Raw genomic sequence first — 27,138 nt, 5'->3', positions numbered from 1 at the left:
TGAATAGTCAAGTTAATTCTAATTCTATAGTTTATAAATGGACAAAGAAGAGTACAGTTCAGAAACTTTTGAATGTAAAAGGTCACAGATAAAATTCATGGTATATTAATGTTGGAGTTTTGTCACAAATAATTGTAATCCCAACACAGGTGACTGGGCCAGATCTTTATTTCGGAGCAGATGGGACAGGATCTGAAGACACTGACATTTGTTCTTTCTCTTAAGTCAAACCATTTCCTTATCAGACACTGGATCATTGACACCCTACATCTTTGTGTGGACCCTTTAAAATGATCAGTCATGTAGTTCCAGAGTTTCTAGAGCAACGTTCCCCAATCTTTCTGGCTTTAGGGACCGGCAGGGGGAGACGGAATGGTTACACATGCACAGGTCCATTTGTGTGAGTGATGGGCACACATACCCACCGCTCACACAAACAGAACTGGGTGCGCACACCCACTGTTTTTGCAAGTGGAGCTGCGCACATGCATGTGTTCACCTGCTGCGTCTGGGCCAAGGCCCAGTAGTAGGCCACAGCCCAGGAGTTGGGGACCCCTGTTCTAGTGAATGCTTGAGAGTTTTGTTGAGAATTTGATGTACGGTACGTATCATGCCAAGGTCATTTCTGGAATCTAGAGAAGGCTAGAGACGTGGAAAAGATTGCACTTGTAAAATCTGCCCTTGCCAAGAGAGTATTCCTGCAAGTGGCTCCTTGGTTTATCAAAGACCTAGACAACGAAGGAACTGAAAGTATCTTCCTTAGAGATAAGATGGTGGAAAACCAAAAACAGATCTGAACAAGTACTGATAGAACTTGAAGCTTACACAGCAAGCCCCTCCTGAGACTCCCATTCTTACCAATGTGGGACACAGCCTCACCCACTTTTCATTGCTACTTTTCCCCACTCTATCTCCCTTCTGAAGACATTACATATGGCCCACAATTACCAAAAAGGGTAATTATATGAGTCAACCAATCATATTTTCTTATTTCTTTTTCTGTCTTTGAGCAGTGATTTGTCGTTTCCAGTTCTGTAAGGCTGGATAACTTGACTGAAGAGCCTTCTGTTGCCTTAGATTAGTTTAGGTATTATGTGCATGAATTACTCAATGACAACAACCTACCATAAGCAACTATCATACCACAAAAATTAGCAATGTCAAGACTTAAAACATCTAATGCTAACTTTGCATACAGCTGTTACAAGTTAATTATCTTCTGGTGGATGCATTTAATCATTACTTGGCAGAGGGATGTATGTGTGTGTGTGTGTGCATGTGCTTTTGAAATGGTAGGAAAAATGTTAAATTGAACCAGAGATTATGATATAAAAGAACCCAGTAATACCCTGCAGTTAGAGGCTTTAGCTCTTTAATCATGCAGTATAATTTTTAAGATTGTGTTTTGGCAGGTGTAAAAGAATTCTTGTGACAGCTTGTTTCTACAGTAGCCACATTCCAAAGAATATAATCTTCAACATAATCAGAAGTATTTTGACTATGGCATAGATTTCAACATACTCTCCTTTCATAAAATACAAACATTTTTAAGGTCCCCTCCCCCGTTATCTGTTACTTATTTTAAGCAGCAGAAGATGTTTGCATATATTTGCAAAACACCAATTATAAATTTGAGGAGGAAAATATATTTTAATGTACATCCATGCGCTTTCCATGCTCAACTTACCACAAATTCCCCTGCAAAGCAACAACTGTGTAAAAATACATATTTTCTACAAACATTTATTCTGACTTTGATAATAAGAAATTGCTTGGAAAAAATACAAACAAGTTGATAGTTGGGGAAGTATATAGCAATAGGAGCTAGCTGATAATACTCAATGAGTTTCCAATATATTTAAGAAAGAGACACATGGAAGATAGTGTGAAACTTTTTAAAAGACTGTTGTCAGTGATTAGCAAGTAAAAAAGAGCATATGTCATAAAGTGTAAAATTAAAAAGAGATAAGTTTGTATTAAATTTGTTTTTTATGATAAAAAAATCAAGAAAAGCTCATGTTTTCATCAGCCCCAGCCAGCATAGTGATTACTTATGTACTGTAAGAAATACTGCGTTGTAGTGCAGCAACATCATGAGAGTCACATGTTCCTCATTCCTACACTAGAAGACAGAGTGTATTTGAGATGGTGTTTTTCAATATAGTTGTCAGTTTTGGAAGCCATTTTTTTCTTTTAGCTTCTTGACTGTCACATTTTTTAGCCTGGAAAATTGGGAGAGGGTATTTTGTTGAAGCGGTGGAAATTTAGCCACAACAACATTCCTTACTCTGGGAGTCAAGGACATATGCCTGCACCTGGATGGGAGTGGCTGGGGATTGTCTCCAGTTGCATTGGAAGAATGGATTGGACCATGTGATGATTTTTTGGGTGTGAACTTTCAACTGGGTGGGGAAAACCTGGAAGCTTTCAGATTCGGGTTTTCCCAGATGTGCCGACATCTCTAATAAAGTGGAACTTTGAGGAATTTCTAGTCTCAGAGTCTTCTTTCATTGGGGGTGTTACTCGGAACCCTGACATTAACCCGAATCTGACAATAGTTTTAGCATTAAAAATACATAATAGTACAAATATTTTCAGTAATAAATATATAGATTGGAAAATGTATACAAAAATACTGTGTTTTCCTGTGTTTTTTTGAACCCTAAAATAAGTGCTTGGCCTTATTTTCAGGGAGATCTTATTATTTTGGGGTGCGTGGAGCAAGATGGGGCTCCTCTTGCCGTCTTACCTGATTTCCAGCTCTGCGCTTAAATATTTTTGGGGAGTGCTTATTTTTGGGGAGATGCTTATTTTAGTGCGTGCGCTCAAAAGCCCGATTGGGCTTATTATCATTATTATTATTTGGGTGTCTCATTTTCGGGGAAACAGAGTATCATTTTTCATTATTTCTTAAAATGAAAACAGAATGATAACATCTTGAAACTGAATAAATATGAAAACTGATGTAGATTATTTTGTTGGCTTCTAGTAATGAAATAGATGGGAATCTGATGTGGCAGAGTCTATTCTTATCAAACTCATCTTAGAAGACTTTAAAAGTTTTAAATAAACTCATTGTACTGCTTTCCATTCATTTCAAAAGCACTGCTATCTTAGTCATTCATCCTCCAATTTGTGAATGGACCAGACTGCCAGCACACCTATCCTTTAATTCTTTCTAAAGAAGTTAAAAACTAATTCTAATTATTAACATTGTGAGCATACTTCTAAAATTAGCTGAGTAAATTTACCCATAAAATAAATATGCAAGATTACAGCATTTAAAAGTAAATTACCTGTAAATTACCTGTAATTATATATATAATCACAGAAGTTTCCATATTTCAAAAATATCTAATGTATTAGGGCTGTCCACAACCATGCTGAAGAGGTACTCTGAGAATTGTAGACTCAACAGACCAAGGTGGAAAATGTTGTATTAGGGGTTTTATAATACTACTTTTATTTTGTTTTTATACATATTCTTATTCATCTTTATAATTGTTTTTCTGATATCTGTGTGTGTGTTTATTTTATTTATTTATTTGATTTTTATATCGCCCTTCTCCAGCAGGACTCAGGGCAGTGGACAGCCAAAGTAAAAACACAGCATACAAAAATTAAAACAATTTAAAAGATATTAAATAATGTACACATAAATTTATGTGTACGCATATATGGAACAGTTCTACTATTGGATATTTTACTGTATCTGGCCTTACAACTGAACAAATAATCCTCTTGGTCGCACAGTCAGCCAGATATTTAGATTGGATTTGGCATTTTTGTCTTTCCCAACACCTTGGGATAGGTGTGTGTGTGTGTGTGTGTGTGTGTGTGTGTGTGTGTGTATCACAACTCTGTAATCCCTTGCATCGGGGTGGAGTCATGGCAACTGAATGGAGTAGAGCATTTACTGGCCAGATCCCCTTCCTGATGCCTATGTGGAGCTCACAGCAGATATTTTCTCTTTGCGCTCAGAGAGAGAAATATCTGCCACTAACTAGGATTGAACTCACCGCCTCCTTATTGTGAGGAGAGAGCTCCACCACTAGGCCACCACGCTGTTCGGATAGATAGATCTTATTTAATAATACTAAAATTATCATCACAGGATGTAACTGGTTCCAAATAAAATTACCTTTTGCAATTGACTGTTGGTGATTTTGTCAATGCTGATTGTGTTCAGGAGGTGCTCCAGTTGTTTTGGAATTGCAACCAAGGCACCTATTATTATAGATGCTATCTTTTGCCATAATTGTTCTACTTATATTTGCATATTTTGTGATTTTATCCAGTTCTATTTTTTTCTGCTGTCTCTAGGTATTGCAATGTCCACTATCCATACTTTGTCTTTCTGATTAAAAAAGTCTGAAGTGTTATATGGCAGACACTTATCTGTGGCTATTTTGGGGTCTCATCAGTTGTTGCTACTTTGTTATGCTACTATTTGTAATCTGTCTGTGTGATTTTCTTCCAGCAGTTAACCAGATGTTCCACTGTTTCTGTTTTCTCAATTCTAGCTTTATGCTCATTTATTCTTAAGGCTTGGTCTCATGGATCCAGAATTAGCCTCTCTGCCTCTTTCTTCAACTTTCCGGCTCTTAGCCATTACCAGGTCTTGTTCTCTGCTAGGTTTTTTTATGTACTAGTCATGTAATAATTTTTGTTGCCATGACACTTTCCTATTATATAAGAGTGGTGGTGGCACAGTGGTTAGAATGCAGTACTGCAGGCTAACTCTGCTCACATTGCCAGGTGTTCAATTCCTTCAATCCTGACCGGCTCAAGATTGACTCAGCCTTCCATCCTTCTGAGGTCAATAAAATTAGGGCCCAGATCATTGGGGACAATAGGCTGATTCTGTAACCGCTTAAAAAAGGGCTGTAAAGCACTATGAAGCGGTATATAAGTCTAAGTGCTATTGCTATTCACTGTTTGGTTATTTCTTGTAGTTTGGTCTTCCCACTACTCAGTAACCCCTTCTGGTATTCTAGCTTTGGGATGTTTTCTGTCCTGAATGTTATGTCCTTCAGATATTCTTTTTCTAGCCTTTTTTCTTCTTCAACTGACTGATGTAGCTGCAACATTCCATATTCACCTATGCTTCTTGGTAAATAGTCTCTGACAACATCTGTGCATGGATGAAAGGCATGATTCATTGTCACTATTTTTTTGGTCTTGTTATCCAGAGCTTTTAGTTCTGCTTGAGTCAAGTTCACTTTCCAGCTGTTATCTAATGACTGGAATTGAATGACATTTCTGCCACTGACTTTGGACTTTAAGATCTTCATTCTTCTGTTGTATTAACTACTAATGTTCTTCTTGACTTTGTTGTCAGCCTGAAGGAGACTCAGGTATTTGGAATTATCTTCTTCATTCAAACTCTTGATGCTATTTGCACAGAACATTTTGATTCCTGCAATTTTCACTGATAGCAAGGGTGGCATATTTGTCCAGTCCAAAGTCTATTGCAATATCTTACTTACTATTTAGATAATATTGAACAGTGATGCCATTTTAGATGGAATTTAAGTTATGTTATTATCTATGTTCTTATTTATTTTTATATCTTATTATACTCAGTTTTTTTTCTGGTATGCATGCATGCATGTATGTATGCATATATGTATGCAAAAAATCTACTATTGGATATGCTTTATCTATTTTATAGTCCCACCAGTTGTGGTATTTCTTGCAGATATAAACAATTTCCTTTTAGTAGGAGTGTATTTCTCCATATGCAAACACAAATGTAAAGTAGTTAAGTTTTACCAACCCACCACTAGCTTTTAGTTTCCCAATAAAAAGGTTAGAGGCTTACCTTTCATATACAGTTCTATCTGTCTAATAAGTTCGTAAGACTTTGATCGGTCCAGTAATGTCCTGATAGCAGGAAGAGGATCCAGAATTATAGTTTCAGGATGAGCATCAATATATTCCTAGGGAAATGAAGACATGGCATGTGATATTCTTCAGAGAAGAATTACTGTTGGAAACTTAGTACATGATAGAAAGTTACTTCCAGTTCAGCATATCTTCAATTAACCATAATTGGATTTCAAGTAGTATCATATCAATCATTTAAGTAATAGATGGTGTGATTCTCAGCCATATCCCAAAATTAAAGTGACACAGAATATGGTGAATGTATAGTATGTGTAAACAGGTTGGATAACAACTCCTGAAATTTCCACTAAAGATGGTATGAATTGCAATTTCAAACAATTGGAAGACATCAAGCTGGGAGAGTTGATTTATAATTCCTCTCATTCCTCCTATGTTTGTATACAAAATTTTCTTAACAATAAATACGCTAAAAAGCCTTATTTGAACCTTGGTGATACTTTCATTGCAATGAACACTAGCCTAATAATAGCAGATATTAAAACAATTTAGGTATAACTAAATTTAAAATAATTTATACTTTTTTCTATAGCTATAATCATGATGGATAGCCATAACACTTCCCAAGCTAGACAGCCAAATACTGAATATCCATTACTGGAGCAGTAAGTGATGGATTGACATTGTGATTATGAGTTCCCCAGAAGTACATGACCAGACACTGTGAGAACAGAATACTGGATGATCTAAATCTTCTTAAATTCATACAACAACTATGAAATCTTGGTAGCAATGGCACCATTAACATCTGATGAAGTTAGACTCATGCCTGAATTAAAAAAATTATAGTAATGATGCCTAGAGACTTAAGACTGTATGCAAAATGTAATCACTTATGTAATATCTCAAGTTCAGCAGAGTTACCAATATGTCACATCTTTAATCTGATTAATCTAGATCTATATTCTAAAAAGCAAATTCAAAAATATTTTTAAAACTCTTCAATAATTAAAAAAAAGCCCACTAACAATCTCCTGACTCCAAAATACAAATCAATTCCGAACCTTCAACTGTTTTATTTCTGTCTTTAATCTGTTTAGTGCTATTTATGCCAGAAGAGCAAGGATACAGATTCTATTTATATGCAACTCCATGTTAAAACATTTAAAGGGCAGTAGGATCAAATTAATCTGAATACTGTGTGTGTGTTCTCCTTCTATAACATTTTTAATACCAGATAGCAGTAATCTAGACAAAAAAAATAAAGATATTTGGGAAAATGAACCTTTGCTTGGATTTCAGGACAGATATTTATTAAGGTATCTTAAAAAGCTCATAGAAAATCAACAAGCAATTCCTTCATTTGTGAATCATCAGAACTGCTTGCCAAAGAACAGTGACAGTAAACTTAGTGAAGAGGTGAATTTCCATAATTTTGTTTTTTAAAACATGTGCTGCAAAAGGGAATGAACAATTTATAACTCTACTTTTAAAAATGTAACCTGTATGTCAAACTGCTTATCTTCAAGTCTTTTTTTTGTGGAAATCTTACTAAAACCTGAAAGACAATTATTTTTAAGAAAAATATCCTGATGTCATCTAAGCTGTAAGTGCATATGAAAGTAGGAATCCAGACTCATGACTCTTTATTATTTAATAATATATGCTGCTCCACTTAAAAATTACTCTGAATAACTTGTAATTCCATATCTAAAGATTTTTTAAAAAATGACAATAACAAATATAACAAAACATTACAAATTGTAACAAAGATATAACAAACCTACAACCATTGCTACCAGCATTCTTCAGGATTGACCAGTCCATATCTTTAAAAGGTCCTCTCAAAAGAGCCAAGCTGTAATGCCTTTCTGAAATTATATCAGAATTGGGGATGTCCTAGAGCAGGGATGTCAAACTCAATTTCATTGAGGGCCGCATCAAGATTGTGTTTGACCTTGGGGGGCTGGGGAGGGTGTGGCCAGGGTGGGTATGGCCAGCTCGACATCACTCGTATTGAGGGCACCTGTGGTGGCCCGAGCGCTCTGCCAGTGAAACTAGCTTCTGAGCTCCATTTTGGCTGTGATGGCCTCCTGCAACCTTCTGCCAGAAAAAATGGAGCTTGGGAGTGCTGCCCGTGGCCCTCGCAAGCTCTGTTTTCAACTGCAATGGCCTCCTGCAACCATCTGCCAGAGAAAATGGAGCTCCGTTTTCGCTGGCAGAGGCACTGCGAGCCGGTCCTTTGCTGTTTCCAGGGCGGCCCCGCAGGCCAGATCTAAGCACCCTGCAGGCTGAATCCGGCCCTTGGGCCTTGAGTTTGACATCTCTGTTCTAGAGATATGCTGTTCCAGAGAAGTAGGACTGTGATAGAAAAGGTCTGTCCCCATGGTCCATGAAAATATCACACCTGAGGGGTCAGGATAGATAGCTACAAAGAGTATAGGCAAACCAAATAAGGAAAAAAAAAAAGATTAAAAGAAGCCAAGACAAAATAAAGCCATTTTGATAGAAATAATTGTTTAGGCTTCTTTATCGAGATCCAAAACAACTTTTGTAGAATGTAATGTAGAAAAAAATGATGAAAAGGAAGTAAGAGGTGTTGTGAGAATATTGAACAATTCAGAAATTGCCAGGTGTAGATAATTAAGAAATGTTGAAATATGGGAATGCTTATGGAGTAGCTGTATGATTTTTTCAGTCTCTCTCTCTCTTTTTTCCCAGAAGACAGAAGAAAAGAAAACTGGAGAAAATAACAAAGATGAAACAAAGAAGTAGAATGATTGTAGTAAACAAAAGTAAGGATAGTACTGATAGTAATAGATGCCTTGGGTGCAATTCCAAAACAACTGACTATCACTTGAACACCATCAGCATTGACAAAATCACCATCAGTCAATTTCAAAAGATAGCTTTGCTTGGAACAGCTTACATCTTGTGATGATACTTTTAATATTTTTAAACAGCAACATCTGTCTATTCCAGGTCCTTGGGAAGGACTCAATAGGTGGACAAAAATGCCAAATTCAGTCTAAACCTCTGACTGTGCAACCATCCATAATAATTTATTAAATGTATATGCTGTCTGACTCCCAGAGAGTCTTCCCAGTTTGTTTTACATAAGTTAAATTGGGTATGTTAGCAAAAGAATAAAAATAAGCTGGATGCAGCAGGAACATAGGGTAATTAGGAAATGTGTATCTTAAAGCAAGAAAAGATATGGACAGGAATGAAAAGACCCTGGATGAATTTGGATTGGATAAAAAAAAATGAATAACCAATGTGAAAGAAATACAATGAGGTGACTTGGTCATAGGAGAACAAATGAGGATCGAATCACAAAATAAATATATAAAGGAATGAATGGGTGGAGTGAAAGAGGAAGACCAGCAGGTTGCCGATGTGACACTCAGAAAAGAGGCAAGTGAAAATTGTAAAGAACAAAAGGTATTGTATAAAGCAGAGTATGGGCGTAACAAAAGGAAGTATGATTAATAAAGATAGTAAGCCATTAAGAAATATTGTGAATGATTATTGTATAAGCTACATTTAGCTGTTTCTTTTTCTGTTTATGTCATGCTTTTATTATGTTACCTTATCCCCCCCATCCCCCCCCCCATTTTTGCACTCTCCATAACTTTGTTCTTATTTGAAAGTAAACAGCATGACAGATATATTTGTATGGATGTATACTGGTATGTAGGCATATAAGCAACAGTACTGATTAAACTCATTAATTCTTTTTGTGATGGAATGATAATGAATGCATGTAAGCAGGACTATAAAGAACATTTGAAAGAGGAGATTTAAAAATGTGTTAGTGGAACATTTGTCCCTGAAATGTTAAAGCATCCGTGACCTTTGCAAGGCTGGTGGGGCCACTTTGTGGCCTCCAGGTGACAGACTGTACAAATATATGTGTATGTACAGTTTCTTTGATGACAGCCCTAATGGATGCATTGTCTCTGCCTGCACAGACAAGGAAATGCAACCTTTACCATTTCAAAAAGAGGCTCTTTGCTTGCATTAAAACATGCCACAAAAGAGGGATCTGCATGCACATGCTGTAGATGAACCACATATAATTTAATGGTGGGATAAGCAGCCTCAAGTCTATGTGGAGCTCCCCAATAGACATAATTTTTTTACCACCAAAATTAGGTTTGGTGATTTTCAATAACCTCCTAAGACAGAACTAAAGATAGGAAAGACAATACAAGGGTTTTTACAGAGGAAACATTCCCATCCTCACTCTTACTCTCTTCCCTCTAAACTCAGAAATTATATATAAAAAAGAGGCTGAAAATCACTGTATCAGCAGAAGACTTGTGGCCCACTAATAGATTAAGAAACTCAGGTGTGGCTTCTGCCCATAAAACATTACTCGTTGCTGGTTTAATGAATATGTAAAAACATTCCTGACTAGACATTATTAGTCCAGTCCATCTTTCCCAAATTCGGAATTATGGGAATTAAAAATACCTGGAAGACTCAAATTGAGTGAAAGCTAATCATTTTCTAACTTTCTAGTTCTTTCATGGGAGCCTAAACTGGAACATAGCATTGATAACATAAAATTGGATGCCTTTTAATTCTGAGAAGAGTTGCTCAGTAATTCTTTCCCTTAAAAGAGTGGGCTAAAATAGTTCGGCACTAAACAGGCTGCAGAAATATGTTCATTTAAATTTGAAAGAGATAATGTGAAGAAATTACGGAGCAACATGTAATACTTTAGAAACAGTTAAAAAGTTAGCTTCCTGCCACTTTGAGTTATCATATTGAGTCTGAGAGGGCAGAAAGTCAATTCCAAAGAATAAGGCTATACAAATCTTGTTTTAACTACAAGGCAAAAATGATTACAATGCCATTGTTCTATTAGAAACAAGCTTGCTTTTAATTTTCTACATATCCGGGAGAAAGAGAAGGAAATACAGCTAGGCACCGTATTTTTCCAGGCTTTGGCAATAAATGAACAGTTGTGTGACCATGTCATCAACGGAAATATGCAACTTTTAGAATGCAAGCGAGGAAAATGCCCCCTTGAGCAACAGCAAAATAAAATGGCTATATTAAGGCATTGCATATTTTTAGCTTGACCCTGGATTTCTCCATCTGTATCTCTATTTTAGTTAGGCCCAAGGAATAAAACTGATGAATACCTATTACCTTAGGCAGTTTGTTAACAGCTAAGTCTCATGGGAGACCAGTTCAGTTATTTTCACATGGGAAAAAAAATTATAGAGGAATAGTAATCTTAATCCTGATAGTGGATTGTTTTTAGGGTAAAGATTTATAGCAAAGGTTATATTGCATTCCATACTCTGTAATCCCATTTGGTGAACAAGAAACTAATTACTAGTTATCTACAAAGAACAAGCAATACTGTAGAAAAAAAAATATAGATCCAGAGTTTTCAAAATAATTCTTCCAAAAGCGGAATTCTAGGCAGGTTTCTTAGAATAGCATATAGTTATGGGTGTCAGCAGGACAAAATCAGCGAAAACATGTATTTTCTTCCTGCTTTTTTGTATAAATGGGCTACTTTTTGATGACTAGGAGCTGCATTTAGCACTATTTACTGTAAGTGGCCCGAGGAGTACAACAGGGAAGGAGAAGAGATAGGAATGTTTCATTCCATCCAAACATGACTGGAATGATCTATTTTTTGAGGATTTAAAAAAAATACTATGGTCTACTTTAGGGCTTATATACTTGTGTGCTATTTTTCTATCTCAGTATGACACCTTTTTTAGCAACTGAGTCACCAAAATTCAATAGTGCTGTCAGGGGAGGGCTCTCAATACCACAAAATTTAATTTTGGAGGTTGTGTAAGGTGCACAGAGAGCTTCTGTTTGCAGAAGGATATGTAATGGTATTTTCCAAATCTGAAAAAGAAAAGGGAGTTGATCCAAACATGGCAAATGAGGAATGGAAGGTTATTTTAATGTTATCTCTTCATAAGGCTTCAGTCCACCAGTTACAGAATCTGTGAGGGAGAAAGTCAATCAGTCCCCATAGACCCTATTTTAACATGTTCCCTCATAAATGAATTTTCATATTTGGTTTTCAAGGTATTATCTAATCCCATCATGCCTGCTTAATAAGACTGAAAATTTTGTTTCCTGACATATATTGCTATAAGGAGCTTGACAACATATTTGTGAAAGTAGTATGTGCAATCATCTGCATGTGCTACAAGAAATAGCAAGAATCAAAACATGAATATTATCATAGTCATAATTTATATGTTGGTGATTTAGATCTTCTCTTCCAATTTTTACTCAACAGGCCCCTTCAGTAACTTTTTTTATTTTCAGGAGCCAATTCCTAGAACTGTACTCCTGTCAGTCTCCCATTTCTGACCTGCAGAATCTTCACAAACTATGTACTCTTTGTTGGTACATTTGACCTCAAGCTTAGATGATGATCTATGGAGAGATTCAGTACCTAACAATGGACTGCTTTGTCCACATTTCTGTATCTAATTTTTTATTAATTTCAAAGGCGGACAGTTATATTGGAGTGAATGTAAAAAGTCAATTATACTTCATTCAACATGAGTTCTTTTTCAACTTTCAGTGCCAATCTAATAAGATGGTCTTTTAGTTTATTCACCAACCCCTTTTCAGTTTTAATATTTTTCAAAATATTAAATATTTTGAATATTTAATATTAAATAAATATTAAATAAATATTTGAAAAGTTTTTATAATATACTCTAGGGGTATATACTTAATTCCCTCTTGTTTGGGGGGAGAGGGGTGATATTTGATGAAGCTTTGCATAAGGTGGATGTTAGAACGTATTCAAACCTCTCCTGTAGTAAAGTGCCACAGAAGAAAATTACTAGCTCAAAGAAATTATTGATGTACTCCTCTAGGAACTATTTATTCACACAATGATTTATAATCAACACAAAACTTTGCTTCTAAATATTTAATTGTACAAATTTATGATCTCTCCCAGGAAAAATGATATTTCTAAATTATTTTTATCATAAAATACACAGTGTAGTGATTATCAATACTTTGTTTAAAAGAAAGCCTAAAAACAAACATCAATTCTTTGCATTTAAAACAAATGAGTATATATTTAAAATATTTACACAGGAAAAGGCTCATTCTTATATCTCAGTCTTACTTTACTTACTGAAATAAAATAAATGTAACATTTTTGTTACAACTACTTTCAAGCCCCTTTCTAGTACGTTTCCATTCAATATGATCAATAATCTTCAGAACAAATTAAACGCAAAGCAATTATATTGGAGCATTTGAGTAAAAGGAACATAGAGCACAAATATATGATTCGAGCAGCAAGTAAACAGAGGTAGCTGTAGCTCTGGGCAACGTACATTTGAAGCAATGGCAAATCAATACTGCTTTAAAAACTGGTCATTGAACTAAAAGCATTCTACAGACTACACAGAGTGAATTCTAGGGAATATCCAAGAATATGGTATCCATTGCGTAATGAAACGGATTGGCTACCATACAAGCATGCAGTATCTAAATTAAAACAACAGCAACTAATGTCTGTTTACTAATGGAGATAAAAGCAGATCTAAAGAGAACATTCACGGATGAACTCATCTTTCTTGTCTTAACCCTTTTATTCTGGGAGAAAAAAAAAATCCAAGGAAATTCATTACCTATCTTAAAAAAATTTTTTACAGCTTTTTCATTGAACAATGTCCAATGAACTGAAGAAAAAGGATGAAGAAGTAAGAAGTTAAATTAAAATAAAATTACTTAAGATGTATGTCTTTCATAAAAATCTCTATGTGAATTAAGCAGAATTTGTAAAAGAATCCTCTATAACATAAAAGCATTCATGTACATAGAACAGGGGTGTCAAACTCAATTTCACTGAGGGCTGCATCAGGGTTGTGTTTGATCTTGGGGGTGGGAATGGCCAGGGTGGGCATGGCCAGCTTGATGTCACTTGTGTCACTTGGCTTCCTGCAGCCCTCTGCCAGTGAAAACAGAGCTGGGGGGGGCTGCGAGCGGTCCCTGGGTCCTGTTTTTGGCCACGATGGCCTCATGCAGCCCTCTGCCAGCAAAAACAGAGCTCGAGGGGGGCACATGTAGGCTGTTGCAGCCAAAAGTGAAGCCTGAGCTCCATTTTAGCTGGCAGAGGCAGCGCGGTCCTTTGCTCTTTCCAGGGTGGCTCCGCAGGCCACATCTAAGCACCCTGCAGGCCGAATGTGGCCCGTGGGCCTTGAGCTTGATACCCCTGACATAAAATATAGCTTTCATTTTACATAATGTATTGTTTCGGTTCTTCTTCCAGTACTTTTTAGATTTTGATAGACATGTGTTTTCATGATTCTAGATTTATCTTCTTTTTATTAATACTAAGATTTTCTCTTTTTTCTTAAAGGAATTCTTCAATGATAAATGTTAACCTCTTCTTTCTATCCATCCTATAATCCTTTATTGTAATATTATGTGAATAACATATTTTTTAGGTTTTTTTCTTCCTGAACCATCTACATGCTTCCTTTCTAATAATCTCTTACCTTTTCTATTTTTTAATAGATGAATTTTATCCATTGAGTTTGTGAAAAAGTGTTATGAGAATTACAGGAATCCTTATTTATTGTTGTTGTAAACAATGTGGTCATAGAAGCTTCGCAGCTGCTCCTAACTGGCTTTGTCCAGCATCAATATCTGTAGCCAAGCAGGAGCAATCAAGCAGACTGTATCAGCAATTGCTTGTAAACAAAGCAAACAGGCATTCTCCCATTTAAGTTCCTTACTTTTGTGAATTAAACTGCTTTACTTCCCTCTTCTCAAATTTAGTCAGTTTGGTTAAGGCACCAGGCTAGAAAGGAGTCTGTGAGTTCAAGTTCTGTCTTAGCCATGAAATCCAGCTTTGGGCCAGTCATTCTCTCTCAACCTAATTTGCCACACAGGATTGTTGTGAGGAAAATAGGAGTAAGAAGGTATGTTGGATACGTTCAGGTCCTTGAATTATTTGTAAAAATAATAAAGGTGGGATACAAATAAATAAATAGCTTATTTGACTACTTGTTTTCTTCACTGCAGTGTTTTCTTAATTAAATTACAATTACTTCCTCTGCTTCATGCCTCTATGCTTTTTCTGATTGCTCTTTTTCTCAGAAAATCACTCCTGCCAATCTCCCATCTCTAATAGTAGTAGCTACATCTCCTCTTCCTTATTCCCTTGCCTTTTTATAGTACATCAAATATTTGTAAACAGAGTTTCTTCCTTTACATAACTACTATGTAACGTTTAGGTCACTATATTCGGTATATAAATAATAATTATAATACAAATTCAGTCATATGGTTCTACTATTGGCTAAACTCCAGGGGTGTTTTGATAACAGCAAAACAATTCCTCCTTTTGTTGCCTCCCCAAAGCTGTGGACAGGCAGTGATTGTCTGAGATTTTTTTCAAATTAATAACCTTTTAAATCTTGTCACTATTAACAAGCAATAATTGAAAATCATGGTGGCTTAGTGGCTAAGACGCTGAGCTTGTCGATCGAAAGGTCGGCAGTTCAGCGGTTCAAATCCCTAGTGCCGCGTAATGGGGTGAGCTCCCATTACTTGTCCCAGCTTCTGCCAACCTAGCAGTTCAAAAGCACATAAAAACCTAGCAGTTCAAAAGCACATAAAAAATGCAAGTAGAAAAATTTACCTTCCCACGCTGGTAGGAGGGTAACAGCATTCCGTGCGCCTTTGGCGTTTAGTCATGCCGGCCACATGACCATGGAGATGTCTTCGGACAGTGCTGGCTCTACAGCTTTGAAACAGAGATGAGCACCACCCCTAGTCAAGAGTTGGGAATGACTAGCACATATGTACGAGGAGAACGTTTACCTTTACCTTTAATCAAAAATCATAATCTGTACATACTTTTTCTCTGTTTTCACCATCTCTATATCCTTTTTCCCTTCCAACAGTTGTGAAACTTATCCAATCCTATGGCTGGAACATGAATTATGTATTTTTGCTTAGCTGCACAATCTGGTGCAGTGTATGTTATTATAATCAACTTGGTATTATGATTTCCATTAGGATGAAGAACATGTATGAGAGCACTTGGAAAATGTGTGTGTGTGTGAGAGAGACAGGGGGGGGAGGGGGAGAGAGAGATGTCAATGCTAATTTAAAAGTCCAGGTAGTCCTCATTTAATGAATGCAATTGGGACTGGCAACTCCATCACTAAGCAACGCAGAAACACCAAATGAAGGTACCAAATTTACAATGTCAGTTCCACATGATGTCATTAAGCATGATGTCACATGACTGAGACGCTGTGAATCTCAAATAGTGATCCTGTGACCCTGTAAGTGTCATAAATGTGCACCAATTGCCCAGTCCCTGATATGCAATCACTTCACTTCAGGAATGTTGCAATGGTCGTAAATTCAAGGACTGGTCATAAATAAATTTTTCAGTGCTGTCTGAACACTGCTAAATAGGATAATCACTAACCAAAGACTATCAGTATAATAAAAGTAGTTATCACCATTCATTCAAAAATGGTTCAAAAAAGTAATTGTACTCACACAACCATAGCCACTACCCTTGCGGTCACTTGATCTGGGAACTTGGCAACTGGCTTGCATTTATTTTTATTTTATTTTATTTTAAAATTTGATTTATATGCCGCCCTTCTCTGGAGACTCAGGGTGGCTTACATTGCGTTAAGCAATAATGACCAAGTTGCCTTTCAAAAAAAATCACCCTTGGGACAACCTGACACAACCATCCTGCCATTACATTTATCAGTCTATTCAATTAGGATGGGTACTTCCTAACTTTCTTCCTCCAACATTTAATTTACTTGAGGCTTCCCCCTCTCTTGTCTGACTGTTTCCTAGGCAGTATCTCTTCCCTCAACCTCCAAGGTTATCCACACATTCCATTACAACCATACAGCAGATTAGCAAGAACAACCTCCAACTCCTTCTGAAACCCATCCTGGTCCATCAGTCACCAGGGCTGGATTTATCAAATGAGTCCAGCCTCTATGTGATTTGATAAATCATGCCCTGATTTCCATTACCCATGGAAATCAGGGCATGATATGACCGTGACAAGAGAGACACCAAGAACTCACCCCCCTTCAGATCACACAGTCACTGCTCTGGAAGGAACAACAGATCTGCTGTGAGCTTCCTGTCCCATGTTGGGCTCTGGATGATCTGGGATAGGCCCATGGTGATCATAGTGGCCATGAACTCTCAAGACATTTCAGACCCCATTCCCAGAGAAGGAAGATTAAAGTCTCCCAGAACCAAGTTTGGGAAACTTCACTGCCAACTGAGAAATGGAGTTCAGATAGAGAGGTTGTTATGCAGCAGAAGACTGTACATCAGCAAAAATTCCAACTGATCCTTAGAAACCAACTTAATGAACAGGTTCTCACATCTGGGGACCTGTGGTACAGCATTCCAGAAAGCCATAAGAGTAGGGCTGCCAGGTCTGCTTCCAAAAAATAGCGGACAAGCAGGGGAGGGGGGTGTTAAGTAGTAAAAAAAAAAATTTTTTTTTTACAATTAAATTATATATTTTCTTACAAACATTTTAACATGTATTAAAATAATCACTTCAAAACTTTACTTAAAATTCAAAACATTGAATATATTATAATAATATGTAAAATATTAAATTACATTTTACTTTGCTGTCATGTGTATTTTTTATTTGACTGCGCAGCTTTGATCAATTCTTTGTGTTTAAGGAATAATTCTTTAATTTCAGTACAACGTTGAGAAATATTAAAAAATATACAAAGTTCACTTCGAACTGATGGTACAAGCAGTCGGTTACGTTCGTCAGTCCACAAATTTCCCATGACGCTGAAAATTCGTTCAACATTTGCATTTGATACCGGAATTGATGCACAATACTGGAACAGTTTCAGTAAACTCAGAGCTGGCTCTTTCTTGAAAAAGTACGTCCACTTATCAAGGGATGAATCGCCCTGCAGATGAACATAAACTTCTTCTAAGTGATCTGTCCCCGTCCACACACACACACAAACACAGCCAGCCGAGGGTTAAGGAAGCACTTGGCACACACCCAGGTCTTTATCTCCAACTTGGCAGCGATATACACACCGTCTGCCAAGTGCATTTATTTCCACAGAAACAGAAAGATAAAATACTCAGCGTACAAGAGTCCAACAGACAGAATATTCCTCTCAGCAATTTCGGACGAGGCTTTAGTGACTATCCAAGGTTTATTTTTGTTTGTCACAGGGATCACTGGCCACCACCCTCTATTATATAGTCTCTGGGGTGTGGTCCAGTGACTCAGTTCTAATCCCTAGCACGCCTCCTGAGCTGCTGCAATAGTTTATCACGCCTTCGGAGGCATGCGTCCAGGAATGATGTCTCTCCTTCATTCTCATCCGAGACACCTGTCTCCCGGCTAATCTCCTCTCCCTCGGCCGGCACCTGAGACAGTGCCAGAGGGGAGGGGCCTGGAGAGGGAGGCCTGGCTGACTCCTCTTCCTCATGCTCGGAGCTTTCTTCCTCCGATGGGATAGGCTCAGAGGGCGGGATCCCACAACACTAAGGCAGAAATTTCATCGAAGAGAATGTTGGGTGGAAGTTCTTCTCGCCATGGTGATAATAACCAGATGTTCGTCATTTGTTCTAAAGTTGGAGGATTATTGCGATCAATTAGATTGAAACAACTTAGCGTCTCATATACTGAATCAGTGAAATTATACCACTTTTCTAGGTACGCAATGGCTCTTTGATACACATTGATGGCTTCTTTCTTGAACTTTTGCACGGCATTCTCAGGCAAATGTTTTTTATGTAAGGCAAATAAAACTTTCATTCCAAAAAACTGCTCATCGTATTTTTTTTGCAAAGAATCACGCAGCTTACACATGATAATGTGAAGATCACATGCAAGAATTTTCTTGCTTTCCAGCTTCAGTAGGGTGTCTTGCATTATTGACATGAAGAAGTGCGTGAAATATAAATACAATTCTGAAATTATTGGTTCATCATCCTTTGTGAGTTCATTTTCCTGATCCGAAATAAGGTTCCAGATAACCTTATGGCACTCATCAGATCCAAGAGAAATAAAATACGATTTTAGAGGTATCCAGTTTAGAAGAAGTCTTTCGACCGCTTTAAACAAACTTAACCAATGTGTTGGAATATGGCGCAAAACTTCATGGAATTCTGACTCACAAAACTCAAAAAATGATTTCAACTCTTCTCGTTTCTTCGCAGAATTCGAAAATTCAGCAAAAACCTTCAGCACTACATTTTCGATATCAAAGATAACTGTTTTAATGCATTTTCTGCACTGTTGTGTAAAATGTGATTATTGCAATGAGCATTCGATCTTTGTCTCATTCTAACCTATGAAAAAAAAGACAAAACACGATTCTCCTATCCTTATTCTCTTAGACTGTACAGCTTTAGATTACGTACCATTTCATCATAAAGCTTTTGAATAAAAAAATGTCCACTATTTTGTGAAAAAAAAAATAGTGAACATAATGTGAAAAAAGTGGACTGTCCGCTCAAATAGTGGACACGTGGCAACCCTACATAAGAGATTCCTGGATGACAACAGCCACAATGCCACCCCTGCCCTGGAGTCTGGGCTGATGCCACACCTGAAACCCAGCTGGGCATATCTCCAAAAGAGCAACCCCGTTCCAGAAATGGTGATACATGATAAGCTGGCACTCTTCATTAAATCACTAATGAAGGAGGCCTTATTACAAAATGACCTAGAATTCAGTAGCAGCAGCTGAAAGCCAGAACCACTGAGTGTTTGCTGAAAAGGTACTGGAGTTGAGACCAAGAAACTGGAATGCAAAACTGGCACAAGACAACAGTCCTGTGTTGCCCAAGAGTGGCCAACTCCTTCTCCCATATTTTACTTTACCCATCACTGCCATAAAGCTATAGCCTTCCACCATTAAAATCAATTAAAATAATTAAAAATAAATTTAAAAATATAATACTGTAATAAAAAGATGGGAGAGTGCAGTCTAACTACATACAGTTAATAGGCTCCTCATTTTTGGGGGGCTCCCTAATTCCAGTGGTGAGATTTAGAACAATGAAAGTACTAACTCTTAAAAATAGGATGGAAACACTGTTTTATTAATTCATGTGACATAATCAAAATATAATTTGATTTATTAATAATGAGCCCAGGGGCTATCCAAATATGTCACATAATGCCACAGAAAAATCTACTTTGAAAATCAAAGCAGAATAATATCTATGAATAACAACTTTACTGACTTTATTCCTAAAATATTACACAATTGTGGATATTATTTTGAATAGTTTTTCATTTAAGTATATTTCACCTTGAAGTGTCTCTCTACAATATGGTCCAAAAAGAAAAAAGAAAATAAAGAAACAAAGAAAAGAACAAAATTTGCCAAAACATTCAATCTAGGTCATATATTATTTGTACAAACTGTGCCTCTTAAAAGAAATACAAGAAACTAGTCATACGCTCATTTTGTGTTTTAAAGATAAGTAACTTATGTTTTTAATTGCCTGGCCTAGTTAATTTTTCTTTTGCTTAGACAGTATAACTTCATGATTATTACTGTTAATCTTAAGGGAAGAACTACTCATTTTATATCTTATTTATTCAAGACAGTTTTACAGCCAAGCTCTCACAATATCACTCTAACGTTTCTGAGCCAAGGACTAAAGTCCATACAAGAAGAATGAGATAAGGTATGTTGGATATATTAGAAATTATGAGATAAAAATTCTATGACTCCGCAAGTCATATAAACCCTTAAGATATTACAGCAACGAAGCCAGAAGTGTTGAAGACCTTTTTAAAGTTGCTTATATAAGGAGTTAAATCAACTGCAATTGAATTCCATAAATATTGGATCAAGACAATTTTGTTCCTTGTGTAATAGATTTTATTAGCAGACACTGAAAAAGAAATTAATGTGTTTGCAATGTCATATAAATGAATCTGGCTATTAAGGTAATAGGTTCCAAACTTTTTAGAGATTTAAGACCCTAACAAACAATTTGAATTGATAACCAATTCAACTGATGTAAAATTGTGTTTGATAATGCATTTAGAGTCTCTAACTCCTTAAACATCTAAGTCATGGGTGTCAAACTGATGGCCTGGATGCGTCACATGCAGGCCACGCCCACCTTAGCTCCGCAAAAAAGTCACGATACGTCATGTGACGCGATCAAATTTGACACCCGTGATCTAAGAGTCACATCTTTAATCTGTCTAGATTAACTAAGATCAATTTTGGCTGTTGATGGACATACCAGAATTGACAAAAGGCTCTCTGGCCACTGCCAACATTGTGCCTCTTCAGACATCAACATTTTCCTTACATTGAGGTATCCTTTAGATTATGCATGTTGCCAGATATAAAGCCAGGGATATTAATAGCATAATATTGTAACTTATAGAGGTAAATTAAGGAGCCTTGGTGGAGCAGCGGACTAAAGTGCTGTTAAGTAGCACTTAGCTGCCAGCTGCCTGCAATAAGTTCAAATCTCACCAGGCTCAAGGTTGACTCAGCCTTCCATCCTTCCGAGGTAGGTAAAATGAGGACCCAGATTGTGGGGGCAATAAACTGACTTTATATAAAAAAGAACACCGCTTGGGGGGGGCCGAAAGCCCTACTAAGCAGGTATATACAAAAGTATGAAGGCTATTGCTTAACGCATTGTAAGCCGCACTGAGTCTCCGGAGAAGGGCGGCATATAAATCAAACAATAAATAAATAAATAAATAAATAAATAAATAAATAAATAAATAGATAGATAGATAGATAGATAGATAGATGGATGGATGGATGGATGGATGGATTTTCGTAGTATGCTTTTGTTGAACTTAATATGTATTTTTGCTTGCAGAGAATACACTCACCTCATCTGATACTTGGAACAAAATTGTTTGACCAAGGCATTGCCTCTATACAACAGTGCTACCATATACAAAATTATACTGCAGACAGGAACACAGTAGTTTTTAATGTGTGATTTGCACATTTTTGCATGTTTATTTATTCATGTCACACTTTTTCATTGTTTTTGAAAGATGTGTTTTTTAATCTATGACAACAGGAAGTTTGTCAGGAGAGGAAGATTCAACTGTGATTGCTCCTTCACCATTAAGGTCAAGAACACATTCCATATTCTTTCTTTACATAAAATATTTTTAGGCAATTCTCAACTGTGACCTAAAAGAATTGTTTGCAGAGGGATTGAAGAGATAATGTAGCTGATAACTGCATATAATAAATACTACTCACCTGGAACCTGTGAACCAACTCCAATGACTGGCTGTCATTTTGGTCAGCTTCAATTAGGACATCTGTCAGTTTATGTATGATCACATCTAATGGGCCCTGATCTTCTATTCGTTTGGTAAGGTCGAGCTGAGAAAAATGTGATAATGAAAGGAAAAAAAAGGATTATTCTATAAAGTTCTAAATTTGCCCTTCCGATATTTCCTTATTCCCCAATAACTTAATTAATTAAAAGTATTTTCCACTTCCCTCCCACCCTGGTCCCACCCTCCCTGTCTTTAATTGGATTGTAGCCTTGTGTTTTTACTATATATATTTATCTTTTACTATTGTTAAGCCACTCAGAGTTACGTGGTAAGATGGGCAGCCAATAAATATTATAAATAAATAAAATAAATTTTGAAAGAAATACTTATGGGAGGATAATTGAACTTAATCTCTCTCAAGCAGAATTGTACAAACCATGTAATAATGACTTCTGCATAGAACATTCACTTACAAACCATGAGCTACTTTATAAGCAAAGCTGCTGTCAGGTAAGGATTGGATTTCTAGGTTATCATTATCTGGAATCAAAGCTGGAGGGATGAGGGTGACTCAGAAGAGATTTGTAGACCCTACAGCACAGAGTATTTTACAGCACTGTAAACACTTCTTAACCTTTCAGTTGGGGTCCTGAATGGTGAACTTGAAATACTGTGTGTGCAAAGCCTAGCTTTGTTATTTCCCTGTCTATATTTCATGCTGAAGTTTTCTGAAATAGTTACAAACAGTGAGTATTCGAGGCAGTTAACAAAAATTAATTCCAAAATAAAATAAACCAAGCTTGTATTCATATTTATTTTAGCTATATGAACTACAATCATTTGGATGTCAAGCTAAGCCATGCAGTAAGTGTGAATGTGTCATAAATGCACTGCTTGCATCCAACTGGCTCTAATTCTGCTTGGGTGGATATAGGTTTCACACCAGTCATAGCGGAAAACTTGGCTATCTGGACACTTAATCCTTTATTCAGGAATTGGTTTACTCATCATAAGACATGGACATGACTCAGCAAGATTAGTCTTTTTACTCCAGACAAGAGTGAAGCTAAAATTAAATTCTACACATAGGTTCATGTTCCATTATTTAAATTCTAGATTTTTTTTCTGATTTTCTTACTCAAAAGTTCCTTAACTAGTCTCTTATAGGGCTTTGGAAGACACTTGATCTAAATTGACAGAATGGTTTTCCCTAGTCCTGTCTTGCCTATCTTATTTCTATAGTTAGCATACAATACACTTACTAAACCTGATGGACAAGATTTTGAAACTGTGCTTGAGGCAAGAAACAACTACAATTTGATTATTTAGAACGTGTTTATATCAACCATTGTTGTGGCTTAAATGAAATGTGACCATGTGATAAAGTGTGATGGCCTCATAGAATACCTACCATTAATAAATTTCCTACTGAATTAAGGATTTTGAAAAACATTTCTCCAAGTGTATATCATAACTTATTATTCTTCATATATTAATTATGAAAGTAAAAACTTAAACTATCTTGCCTATGTGTAGTCATGTTTCTACTGAATAACTAAGAGAGAGAAGAGTATAAAATATTGTCGAGAGGAGCTAAATGGGAAGCTTTTATTTGTTAAATGTATATGCTGTCCGTCTCACTATCCATTATATCAAAGCTCTTCCTCAGAAACCCTGTAGTATATAAATTTGTAGGTACATAGAGGATATAATTTATTACAAAATGGAGAAATAGCTATTATTAGAGTTGGCTCTATATGTCTAAAATGAAAAGGGAAAACCATAGAAATGTACCGTATTTTCCGGCGTATAAGACGACTTTTTAACCCAGGAAAATCATCTCAAAAGTCGGGGGTCGTCTTATACGCCGGGTACCCGAATCTGAGTTGCTGGCGCTGACTGATGACACTTTGGGAGCGCCGGCAACATTGAGGGGAAGCTGTACTCTGAATTAGTTCCAACCTACAAGAGGTGCCAGGCAGTGCGCGGCCCACGAGAAAGGAACGCGTCCCCACTCTACCCCGGAATTCGGGTCACCTTCCTTCCTTTCCCAGCAGTCCACGGTGAAAGCGGCGGCGCGGTCGACCTGGGCCAGCGCCTTGCACACCTGGCTCTGCGTCTCCATTATGAGAAGCTCCATGCGACTTCGCATGTCTCCGCCCCAGTCGCGCAGCTCTCGCAATCCGCTCACCGGAGGAGCCATGAAGTGCTCGCACCGCCTTGCCAGATCTTCCTCGTCCTCCTTTCCCCACGGCTTTTCCCGTTGTAATTGCTGCTGCTGCCGCCGCCGAGGCTGCTCCTTCATCTCCGCCCACCGCACCAGACCCAGCCCGGCCAGCACCGCCGTGGCTCCCGCAGTCCAAGAAGATCGGCACCTGGGCTCGCAGGCGAAGGGTGGGAGTGCGCAGCGATCGACGCTGATCGCAGCCACCCACCATCGCCCCAACGGGAAGAACCGCCCGGCAGCGATTCCAAGGAGCCCGAAGCGAACATCCTGGAGCAGCACGGGCTGGCCCAGAGGCTTAAACCCTGGGAGCCCAGATGCCGAACCCCGCACAGCAGAAAAGACATGACAGCCGGTGCCCAGTTCCTTCTGCAGCCATCCGGATCAGCGTCCGGGCTCGCAGGCAAAGGGTGGGAGTGCGCAGCGCATTTTCCTGGCTTGGCGCCGATCCGGACGGCTGCAGAACGAACTGGGCACCGGCTGTCATGTCTTTTCTGCTGTGCGGGGTTCGGCACCTATGCTCCCAGGGTTTAAGCCTCCGGGCCAGCCCGTGCTGCTCCAGGATGTTCGCTTCAGGCTCCTTGGAATCGCTGCTGGGTGGTTCTTCCCGTTGGGGCGATGGTGGGTGGCTGCGAGCCTGGAAGAGGTGGTGAAATGCAGAGCAATACCTCGTGGGGAAGGAGTCCGCCGTGGCTCCCGCAGTCCAAGCGACGCCGATCGCTGCCACCCACCATCGCCCCAACGGGAAGAACTGCCCGGCAGCGATTCCAAGGAGCCCGAAGTGAACATCCTGGAGCAGCACGGGCTGGCCCAGAGGCTTAAACCCCGGGAGCCCAGGTGCCGAACCCCGCACAGCAGAAAAGACATGACAGCCGGTGCCCAGTTCGTTCTGCAGCCGTCCGGATCAGCGTCCGGGCTCGCAGGCAAAGGGTGGGAGTGCGCAGCGCATTTTCCTGGCTTGCTTACCTTAGCTCAGTGGTTGGGGGGGTCAAACAACCCTTTCACAGGGGTTTTGATGGTGGTGCAATACAGAAAAACGAGCGCAGCCCTCGCCATCCGGAATGAATGGTGCTGTTGTGGCGGTGGGGGAGGGGGCGGCAGAAGCGGGAAGAAGCGGCGTTTGCGATGGCTGGAAGCTGTGGGAGTGAAGCACAACTTTCATTTGTATGGCAGCAGCATTCCGCCTTGGTATATTTGTGTCAGGAGTGGCGCAAGGCAGCCTTTGTTTCCTGCTGCCTGGGACTCAGAGTGGTAAATGGCGTCTGATCCGGAGAGCTGCTGGATTTTGCTCTCTAATCCGGATGCCAAATCGGCCCCCTGCAAACTCTCGTCTCTCAAGGAGCGCTCCCTGAAGCGGGGCTGGAAACTTTGGTTGGACTGCTTGAGAGGAGAGCTTGCAGGGGGGCGATCTGATGTCTGCAATGGAGAGCGGCATCCGGCTTTTTCTCTCCGCTGTAAGAGCGCTGTAAGAGTGGCAGCCCTCATCTCCTAATGCTTGGGACTGCAAAATCCAGCTGCTCCCTGGACCAGTCACCATTTATCGCTCCGAGTCCCAAACATTAGGAGATGAGGGCTGCCGTTCTTACAGCGCTCTTACAGCGGAGAGAAAAAGCCGGATGCCGTTCTCCATTGCAGACACCAGATCGCCCCCCTGCAAGCTCTCCTCTCAAGCAGTCCAACCAAAGTTTCCAGCCCCGCTTCAGGGAGCGCTCCTTGAGAGACGAGAGTTTGCAGGGGGCCGATTTGGCATCCGGATTAGAGAGCAAAATCCAGCAGCTCTCCGGATCAGACGCTATTTACCGCTCTGAGTCCCAAGCAGCAGGAAACAAAGGCTGCCTTGCGCCGCAAATATAGCAAGGCAGAATCCTGATGCTGCACTTTCAGCAGACAGATGAGGGCTGCCTTGGCCATCGGCTGGCGCAAATATACCAAGGCGAATGCTCATGCCGCACAAGTTCAAGTAGTGCTTCGCTCCCACACTTCTTCCGGCCCTCAGTCTCTCAGGGAGATGCTTGACTTCCTCTCAGCCCCAAGACACTGGCTGGCCCATGAGATGAGAGAGAGAGAGAATGAGAGAGAAAGAGAGAATCAGAATAAGACAGAGAGAGAAAGAGACAAAGAATGAAAGAGAGAGAAAGACAGAATGAAAGAGAATGAGAGAAAGAGACAGAGAGAATCAGAGAGAGAGAGTGAGAGAGAGAGAATGAGAGACAGAGAAAGAGACAGAATCAAAGAGAACCAAAGAATCAGAGAGAGAATGAGAGAGAGGGAGAGAAAATGAAAGAGAATCAGAGTGAGAGAATCAGAATGAGAGGGAGAGAGTGGGGAGAGAGAGAAAGAGGGGGAGAGAGAAAGAGAATGAGAGAGAAAGAGAAAGAGCGGGAGGGAGAAAGAGAAAGGGGGACAGAGAGAAAGAGAGAATGAGAGAGAGTGGGGGGGAGAGAAAGAGAGTGGGAGAAAGAGAGAGAGAAAGGGGGGAGAAAGAGAATGAGAGAGAAAGAGTGGGAGAGAGAGAGAAAGAATGAGAAAGAGGGGAGAGAAAGGGAAAGAGTGGGGGAAAGAAAGAATGAGAAAGAGAGGGGGAGAGAGAAAGAGAATGAGAGAGGGGGAGAGAGAAAGAGAGAATGAGAAAGAGTGGGAGAGAAAGAAAGAGAGGGAGAGAGAGAGAAAGCGAAAATGAGAGAGAGAGAAAGAGAGAATGAGAGAGAAAGAGTGGGAGACAGAGAGAGAGAGAGACAGAGAGGATGGAGAGTGCCTGAAGGAC

At 38.8% G+C, this 27,138-nt stretch overlaps 1 protein-coding gene across 2 annotated transcripts in view; it reads right to left on the bottom strand.

Moving 5' to 3' along the window:
* Positions 1 to 27,138, bottom strand: part of ITPK1 (inositol-tetrakisphosphate 1-kinase) — a 137,172-nt gene that overhangs the window by 32,633 nt on the left and 77,401 nt on the right. For both annotated transcript variants that reach the window (XM_087872792.1, XM_087872800.1), the window contains 2 exons: positions 22,128 to 22,253; positions 5,825 to 5,942 (listed from right to left, as the gene is read on the bottom strand). In XM_087872792.1, coding sequence (XP_087728918.1) covers positions 5,825 to 5,942; positions 22,128 to 22,253 — 244 coding nt within the window. The remainder of the gene's footprint in view (positions 1 to 5,824; positions 5,943 to 22,127; positions 22,254 to 27,138) is intronic.

This window comes from Pantherophis guttatus, chromosome 1 (genome assembly GCF_059756535.1).
Source record: "Pantherophis guttatus breed Tessera chromosome 1, ASM5975653v1, whole genome shotgun sequence".
In the NCBI taxonomy this organism is placed as follows: Eukaryota; Metazoa; Chordata; class Lepidosauria; order Squamata; family Colubridae; genus Pantherophis; species Pantherophis guttatus.
This window is presented reverse-complemented; position numbering and strand designations above follow the sequence as displayed.